General features: G+C 53.0%; 1 protein-coding gene across 1 annotated transcript in view; it reads left to right on the top strand.

Annotated features, from left to right (window-relative positions):
* LOC308567370 (cadherin-23) overlaps positions 1-9,543 on the top strand; it is a 68,406-nt gene that overhangs the window by 33,022 nt on the left and 25,841 nt on the right. Inside the window, exons 5-8 of the mRNA XM_081158789.1 lie at positions 3,876-4,097; positions 4,401-4,520; positions 5,193-5,373; positions 8,845-8,978. Of these exons, the coding sequence (XP_081014915.1) occupies positions 3,876-4,097; positions 4,401-4,520; positions 5,193-5,373; positions 8,845-8,978 (657 nt within the window). The remainder of the gene's footprint in view (positions 1-3,875; positions 4,098-4,400; positions 4,521-5,192; positions 5,374-8,844; positions 8,979-9,543) is intronic.

Here is a 9,543-nt window from a genome sequence, read left to right as displayed (position 1 = left end):
CAAGGTAACCTGTCCTCCCCCAGCATATCCCTAGACCTGTGGTTTAGACCCCCTGAGAGTTTCCTCCCTAAAGATAACATCTAGGCCTCAACTGTATTTGAGCTCCAGGCCCAGATAAGCAGCAAAACCAGACAGGTGGGATCCATGGCTGACTCAAGACCAGATACATTGACTTATGACCCCCCCTGGCACTAACCAATCAGTGGAGACCACGACCCTGAAAGAGCATCCCTGGGAAGCTGATGAATATTCTATTGAGACACTCCCCTGAGACCTCCTGCAAGATCCCTACCTGCAAGAAAAGGAAACACAAAGGGCTCCACCCTCACCAGGGGAGCTCACCTGTGCCATCTCCATTCCTCCGAGGGGACCCCAGGAGATTGGCAATGGGCAGCAGAATCTGTCCTGGGCTTACCCCCTGAACCTATCTCCAAGGCCCTGTTTCAGAGAGGATTAGTATTGTTGCACAGCCTGAGAAGTGTATCTATGTGTAACTTAGTCACCATGGGTTGTGTCTGCCCTTAGCCACCAGCCTTTGAGTTGTCTGGGGGCAGGGGCTTGTACCCTATATCCACCAGCCCAGCCCAGCCCGAGGCCTGGTATGTGATAGGCACTCCCAGTTGTGGAATGAATGAATGAAAAAAATCTAACTTTGGAGCAGACTTGACTGTAGATTCCAGAGCCTGCAGCACCCTGGTGCACATGCACACTGCACACAGACGTGGCACAGGGGCAGTAATACACAACAGGCTTGGCACATCCCTGCACTAGGACACACGTATTTGCGTGCGCAGCATCTGGTCGTGTGTCCCATAGAAAATCATCAGTGCTCCTCTCCCTGCAGGCCCCAACTTCCCTTCCCACTTTGCACTATCTCACTCCCTGTGCCTGGGCATCCTCAGGACACTGGCACGGACACACCCCCACTACCAGTGCCCTGCTCTTGCACCACACTCAGCACACTGGCATCACTGGCATCACTGGCATGTCTCTCTCCTCCAGATTCTTCTCATCCCTCAGGGCTCAACTCAAGTCCTTCACAAAATGCTCTGAACTTCTCCTGAGGGTCCCCCCTCCAGGCCTTATATCCACACTCCTTCAGCCATCACACCAGTCCTGGGGTTACCAACCAGTTGATCTCATCTGGGCTCATCTGCCCTTCTGAGTTAGACCATGAGCTTTTGGAGATGAGGGCCTCTCCTTGGTGTTCCTGAGTCCTTGGCACAGGACTGGGCATTGAGGTATTTAATGCACTCTTGTCTTAATGGGCAAACCGGTGAATAACTTAGTGATTTCCTAAATGGAAGAGTGGAGGTGACAGTGGCTAGGACCAGGGATTGGAAGAGAGGGAGGGCACAGCCATTGTACCAGTTTACCCCAGCTTGGCTGAAGCTTCAGGAGTTTTGCTGGCACATTAGGGATCTTGAGCTCACAGGCAGCTCCCAGGCTGGGCAGAGGACACAGCCAGAGTCCATCTGGGTCAGGAATCGTGGAAGTGGGACTCAAGAGTAGTCAGGAATTCTGGGTGCCCTAATCCAAGTCAGAGGCTCTCTGAGAGATCTCAGCCCTCACTCCTGGAGCAGGAAAGACTACAACAGAGAAAGGGTGGTTGCTGTGCTGTTACTAGATGACCTTGTGCAGGCCCAGTCCTCCTGGAGCCAGGGAATCTCCTTGGGATGGGAGGCCCAGAGACCACCAGGACATAACCAGGTCCTTGATCCTGATCCTGATCCTGATCCTGATCTTATAGCCCCACTTCAGAGACAGCCCAGGGCCCTTCCTGCTGTCAGAGTGTGAGCTCTTCCACCCTGAGAAGGTACAAAGCCAATTGAAGTGAGGTGGGTACTGATCCCTCTTTCCACCTTGGCCATTCTCTGGTAGAGGTGGGGTCCTTCAAGGCTTAGAACCTGGAGCACCTGCTCTCACCACCCTCCATTTCTTCCTGGCCTGACCTTGCCCAAACCACCCTTGAAACCAGACTCCCTCTGCCCCAAGGCCTAGAAGGTAGGTGCAGAGAGCCTGGGATTAGAGGGAGGGGAGCAACTTCCCTGCCAAGCCCTCCCCCAGAGGGCTAGAACACCTGAGCCTACCCATGATGCTCTCCTCCACTTCCTTCCTCCCCTCCACACTTCCCACCAGCTGAGCTTGCTGAGTTTGCGGCAGGGGGAGACGTGCAAGAATTGCTCAAGGTGTGAACATGGTCCAGAGTCTCAAGCACTGTTTTTGCAATGCTAGGTCAGAAAGGGCATTTTGGGGCACTAACTTCCTCCTTACTCAAGAGACCAGAGGGAGTCAGACCCACCCCCCTCCCAAGCTTAGGCCTGATCTCAGAGAGAAGAGGCTCCATTAGAACCTCCCAGTCCCAGCCCCTGCAGCCTGCAGGCTGCAGAATTGTTAGACCCACTTCCCGGAGTCTGGGAAAGTGGGGAAATGTCAGCATTGCCACCCCCATTGGAGAGGCTGGAATTTGTTCCCTTTCCTGCAAGGCGGTGCCCTTGTGCTGACAGAATGGTTCCTGTTAGTCAGGGTCCTAGCAGTAAAGAGATGACACACTCTGGGCTCAGGGCCTGTTACAGAGAGCTGGTGTAGCCCCTCAGACTAGCAACTGCAGGGAGCCGTTACCACTCACGTAGCCAAGAGGACAAGAAGAGGAAGTGAGGTGACTGGAGCCCCGAGAGAGCTGAGAGCTGGAGCTGTCACAGGGGCCACTCAGCAGGAGAAACACAGCCACTGGCAGGACTACAGTGAGGAAAGGAGGGAGTGGGGAAGAGAAGCCCGCCTCACCCTCCACCCTCCATGGCCCAACCCATCTGGAAGTTCGCAGAGGGACATCCTTCCAGATGGAGAAGCAGAAAATGGAGGGGGATGGGACGAGGCGCAGAGAATATCAGTACGTGGCTAACCCCGGTCTTCCGTGCTTGAGAAGTGCCTTACTGACCGTTTCTCCATGGTGCTGATGCTGAGTTCCAGTGGTCTAAATATTGCATGTGGTCCAGGGACCAAGCATCAGCCAGAAATGGCCAATCACAGGAGAGCATGTTACAGAAACTGTTCGTGCAGCAAAGCATGTTCCAGGAGCTTCCTTTTTCTCGGCTCAACAAATTCTGCCCATGGAATCGCCTGAAATCATCCTCCCTAAAAATGCTGGAAGTGGATATTTCTTGCATCTATGTGAACATGGGTGAGGCGTAAACAGTGTGTTGGGTTAAATACTTCACATTCTTGCCTTTTGCAATCTGGATGGAGGCCCAGGGTGAGTAAGGCCCTGGCCCAGGCAAAGCGATGGCCTTGAGGTGGTTACTAGGGTCCATCTTACATGCCAATTTTATTCATTTATTATTATTTTTTTTAATATATCTTTATTGATTTCAGAGAGAGGAAAGGAGAGGGAGAGATAGAAACATCAATGATGAGAGAGTCATTGATCGGCCACCTCCTGCACGCCCCTGACTGGGGATCGAGCCTGCCACCCGGGCATGTGCCCTGACCAGGAATCGAACCCCTATCACCTGGATCCTAGGTTGATGTTCAACCGCTGAGCCACGCCCAGCCGGGCTACATGCCAATTTCAATCACTTGGTCTCTGGGCTGGTAAGGATCCTGAAGTTACATCTGGCCTTGGCAGTGCCATGATTGATTAGTGATGTCTGCCATGGGCATGGACAGGGAAGTGGTGGCGCAATGCCATCTTGGACCTAAGCAGTTACCTAGGTGGCTTTGGTGGCGCCCCCGTGATTGCTTCCTCTACCAGCCTGTGACTTCTCTCCCTCGCCAGGGTGAACCACGCAGAGTGAGGTCAGCCTGGAAGAACGTCCAGCTGGCTCCGCCTCCGCCTCTCTAGCCAGGTGACCCAGGACCCATCTTCTCTTCCACAGGCCACCACTCACGTATACGTGACCATCGTGGACGAGAATGATAACGCCCCCGCGTTCCAGCAGCCCCACTATGAGATCTTACTGGATGAGGGCCCAGACACGGTCAATGCCAGCCTCATCACCGTCCAGGCGCAGGACCCGGACGAGGGGCCTAATGGCACCGTCACCTACGCCATCATTGCAGGCAACATCATCGACACTTTCCATATTGACAGACACACGGTCAGCAGCTGGTGACTGGGGCCTAAGAAGAGGGTCGGGTCAGCTAACAGGATTGGAGGGGAGCGCAGTGACACCATGGGGGTGGGGACAGAGCAAAGATGGGGTCTGAGAGGAAGCTGTGGGGGCAGCACTGCTGGATAGTGAAAACCTTGGGTGGGTGGCAACAAGCGTTTCCCATCATGGACAGGATGTCAGGGCCTACCTGCTGGGGTGGTCAGAGTGTCCCATGAAGGAGCTGGTCCCCAGGGTGACCTAGGCCCACTACCCATTGATCTACCCTTGTTCCTTCTGTGTATCCCCCAGGGTGTCATCAGTGCTGCCAAGGAGCTGGACTACGAGATCAGCCATGGCCGCTACACCCTGATCGTCACAGCCACAGACCAGTGCCCCATCTTGTCCCGCCGCCTCACCTCCACCACCACGGTGGGTGGGTGGGAGGGACACAGTCCCAACATGCGGGTGGGAGGTGGATGGAGCCCAGAATGCTCAAAAGGGGAAAAGTGGCAGGGAAAGATTGTCCAGGAGAAACACTTAAATCCAAGAGCCCCGTCCTGGTCTCAGCAACTCACCCAAACTTGCTGTGTGACTTTGAGGAAGTTGATGAACTTCTCTGTGTGGTCGCAGCTATCAGATAGATGACAACACCTGCCTTACTCCCCTTCATGGGAGGAGCACAAACTCTAGTCAAACCAGCAGAAGTTCATATCCCTGATCTTTCATTTCCTAGCTGTGTGGCTTTGGACAAGTCACTTAACCAACCTGAGCTTCACTTCCCTTCTCTATGAAAATGGGAAAATAAAAACCATTGCAGGGTGTGGGAGGAGCAAATGAGACCATGTCAAATGACCATAATATAGCAATAAATAGAAACTCAGAGCATCATTGTCAAAAATCTGAGTACGCCTATCAAACGGCTTCGGCAGTAACAATAACTCATCCATGCATAGCTTCAAAGGCCCCCACATCCATATCTCATCTGATTCTTGCATCAGCCCCATGAGGCAGGCTTATTGGGTCCAGTTTCCAGATGAGGAATCTGGGCCCAACACAAGGCTGGCTGAGGTGCGGCCCAGCTAAGCTTGTCCACCATCTCAGGTGCTTGTGAACGTGAATGACATCAACGACAACGTGCCCACCTTCCCCCGAGACTATGAGGGACCGTTTGATGTCACCGAGGGCCAGCCGGGGCCTAGAGTGTGGACCTTCCTGGCCTATGACCGGGACTCGGGCCCCAACGGGCAGGTGGAGTACAGCATCGTGGACGGAGACCCTCTGGGTGAGTGGGGCCTGAGCTGGGCAGTGGGGGCAGCTCAACCTGCGGGCCTTGTCACCACCACCCCCCTCCCACTCAGGAGCAGAATGAGAAAGGAGGCCCCAAGGCAGTGAGCCTCACCGCTGTGTGATTCTGCCCTCACTCTGGGCCTCAGTTTCCCCATCTAAAAGATGGTGAAAATAATCTCCCATAGATACGGTGAGAGCATTCTGAAATCGGTACAGAGGCTAGTAGCCACGGAGGGCCACAGACCCTTTGAGAATCAAATAGAAAATGCCCCTGTGTCATACCCAGAGAAGAGGTTCCAGGGTAGAAGAAGGACAGGCTTCCTTGCTCCAAACCTTCAGGACCCCCAAATACACACAGTACCGGATTTCTCTGCGCATCTCATCACCACCTGTCCATGGCCTCACAGCGGACAGTCAGAGCCCGATGGTAACCTCAGGATCACCAAGCACTACCCATGTGAGAATAAATGTGCCGTGGCCTAATGGTGTGCTGGAGCGGCTCACATGGTCATGATCTCTACTCCCCACATCTCTTCCCACCTCCTGCTTCAGTGACACCATGTTGGTAACTTGAAAAATTGGCAAGGGCTACAAATCAGAGCTGTTTTCTGGGAGAACTGGTTTAGCCACACACCACAGGTGAAGGGACAAGCTCCAGGCTACTCAGCTTCAAGGTCACCTTCCCACCATTGCAGCCTGAGTCTGGAAGGGCAACATCAGTGATGACAGGCTCATGTAAGCCCCACTAAGGTGTAGGAAGGAAAACAGCTGGGAAACAGGCCATGTCTACTTGAGCTTCCTGCCAACCCCAGCCTTCTCAGCTGCCTCTTCTGGTCAGACCCACTCCTTGGACACCCCTCCTTTCTTACATCTCATTCTCCCTGAAAGCCCCCCAGCTCCTTGAGGAGGCTGCCTAGGCTCCCTTTCAGAATGTCCCTAATGATACCAAGGGCTGCCATGGATCTAGCACACACAAGGTGGAACAGGCCTTGTCCAGCACCAGCACAACCCTGCAGTGGCACCTCTTTATTAGCCCATTTCTCAGATGAAGACATCAAGGCAAGACTCATTAACATGACCAAGAGCCCAAAGGAGTGAAATCAGGATGCAGACCTGTATATGACTGGATGGAAGCCTCTGCATTTAACCCCCCATCTCTGGAAGGAGTGGAGTGGAGTGGAGTGGAGTGGAGTGGAGTGGAGTGGAGTGGAGTGGAGTGGAGTGGAGTGGAGTGGTAGGGAGTTCAGGCCCCGGGTCAAGCTAAGGAGGATAACTTACTTCATGGGGGCCTTTAGCCTACTCACTTCCCCCATTAAGCTGACTTCTTAGGACTCTAGCCTGGCCCCCGCTCCCAGAGCCTCAGGCCTTGCTCCCCTGAGCCTTCAGAACCTCTTCCTTGCCTTCTTTTAAGGGTGTGGCTGGCTTTGGAGAGGGCAGGAGGCCATCTGCTTGCACATGGCCAGGGGCTGAGACAGGGCTGGGAAACTCCTAGAAGGGAATCCTCAGTTCTTTAGAGACCTTGAAGTATCAGGCTCAGGAAATCCTGCTTTAAGCTGTCTGCGGGGCTGCTGGGAGCGGAAGAACTGGTGGGAAACCCCAGCTGCAGGTGAGCCTTGAAGGGGAAGTTTTTTTAAATCAGAGCGGTAAGAACTGGGGGCCGGGAATGGTGAGGTAGGATGTGAAGGGGCAGGCAGAGAAAATTGTTGGAGAGCTTGGGCCTCTGTCCTTGCTGTGCCCTCATGTGTTATGTGTTCCTGAGCAGTCAGTGCCCCACTCTGGGCCTTTCCTCCCAGGTGTCGAAAGGGAAAGTGAGGGAAGTACCTTTCTCCCTGTTCCCCGTTGCTGGGGGAGTACATACAGGTAACCCCTTCTTCTTCACCCTCTCCCTACCTTCCTGACCCACCTTTCCTCCCCTTCTATCCAACTGGGCTCCCACTTACTCCCCTGGCTTCTTGCCGCTCTGCTCTTCTCCTCTACCCCCTCCCTGTTCTCACCCTCCTTCCTGAACCTCCCGCCCTGCTCAGCTCTGAGTGGTGTCTGGAAAGACCGCCAGTCCCATGGGATGCAGTAGGCCGAGACCCAGAGCGCTGGGTTGGAATCCTGGTCTGTTAACTTGCTGGGAGAGCTTAGACAAGTCATCCCATTTCATTTTCTGGTTTTGGCTCTTGTGTTGTATAAGTCCTTTATATATTTTGGATATTAACCCCTTATCAGATATATTATCTGCATATACTCTCATTCAGTAGGTTGCCTTTTCATTTTCTTGGATTCCTTTGCTGTGCAGAAGCCTTTTAGTTCGATGTGGTCCCACTTGTCTATTTTTGCTGTTGTCGCCTTTTGGTGTCAAATCCAAAAATTCATTGCCAAGACCAATGCCAAGGAGCTTACTGCCTATGTTTACTTCTAGGAGTTTTATGGTTTCAGATCTTACGCTCAAGTCCTTAATCCGTTTTGAGTTCATTTTTGTGTGTGGTGCGAGACAGTGGTTTCATTTCGTCCTTGTGCATGTGGCTGTCCTGTTTTCCCAGCACCACTTATTGTTCTTTCTTCATTGAATATTCTTGCTCCCTTGTCATAAATGACCGTATATGTGTGAGTTTATTTCTGGGCTCTCTCTTCAGTTCTGTTGACCTATGTCTGTTTTTATGCCAAAACCATATTGTTTTAATCACCTTAGTTTTGTAATATAGTTTGAAATTAGGGACCATGATGCCTGAAGCCCTATTCTTTCTCAAGGTTGCTTTGACTATTTGGGGTCTTTTGTTGTTCCATACAAATTTTAGAATTGTCTATTCTATTTCTATAAAATGCCACTGGAATTTTGATAGGGATTGCATTGAACCTGTAGATGGTTTGGGGTAGTATGGATTTTAACAATAGGAATTCTTCTCATCTATGAGCACAGAATATCTTCCATTCATTTGTGTCTTCAATATCTTTCTTATATCTTATGGTTTTCAATGTGCAGGTCTTTCACCTCCTTCGTTAATTCATTCCTAGGTATTTTATTCTTTTTGATGCAGTTGTAAATGTGATTGTTTTCTTACTTTCTCTTTTTGATAGCTCATCATTAGTGTATAGAAATGCAACAGATTTTTGTATATTGATTGTGTATCCTGCAAGTTTACTGAATCCCACTGTTTCAGTGTGACCATCTCCCCCAGAGTCCATCCCTAGCCTGCCCATGAGCCAGGGACGGAAACTGGCCTGGCATCTCAGGCACATCAGGGCGCGAGCAGGCCCAGGCCCACCTGCGCCCAGCAGTTATCTGTTCCCCTTCCTCCCACACTTCCCAGACCTTGGCAGGTCCCATGAGAATCTGAAGCTGGGGGCACTGGAGGACCCACACCCCAGGTGCCTCCCCTCCTGGCGAGTAAGATTTGCTAGAGCAAGTGGGAGAGGCCTGAGCTCTCCACTACCGTTGGCCATTCCCAGCTAACTCTGGCCTCTCCTGGGCTGCACCCAGGGGAGTTTTTGATCTCTCCTGTGGAGGGTGTGCTGCGGGTCCGGAAGGATGTGGAGCTGGACCGAGAAACCATTGCCTTCTATAACCTGACCATCTGCGCTCGTGACAGAGGGGTGCCCCCTCTCAGTTCCACGGTGAGTCTGGGGGCCCCATTCTACTGGCTTTATCTTGCTGCCCCTTGAACTCTCCACAGAGACTCCTGTAAATGCTGCCACCCCCGAGCCCAGAGTGGCCACGTGCTGCTCTGGAGCCAGTCCAGGCCCTCGGGGCCCCTAACAGACTCTTGAGTGCATCTTGGGGCTCACCCGTGGAGGCTGGCCCTGGGGCGTGGCAGCCATGGCCACCCAGAGATGTCCACCCACAGCAGCTCTCTGGGGAGGGAGGCTGCCCCGTGAGCGGGACCCTGCCCGTCACCGGTCTTTTCAGCTGGCTCTGCGCCGCCTCTGCCTTGTTACCTGTCCCGCTTCCCTCTTATCCTCATTTTCATCTCCTGCCTTTTGCATGATCACTTTCACCTTCCCCTTCCTCTGTCTCCTCCGGGATCACCAGGATCACCGCCTGCACCTTCCTGCCTCAGTCACCGCCCCTTCGCTACCGGCCCTCTCACCGGAGGGCTCCCTGACTGCCGTGTCCACCTAACCCTCTCCCTCTCCCTCCTCTCGGCCCCCCACACCCCCTTTTCTCCTTCACCTCTCCTTC

This window comes from Miniopterus schreibersii (genome assembly GCF_964146895.1).
Source record: "Miniopterus schreibersii genome assembly, chromosome: 14".
Classification (NCBI taxonomy): domain Eukaryota; kingdom Metazoa; phylum Chordata; class Mammalia; order Chiroptera; family Miniopteridae; genus Miniopterus; species Miniopterus schreibersii.
Note: the sequence above shows the minus strand (reverse complement) of the source record. Positions and strands in the feature narration are given on the sequence as shown.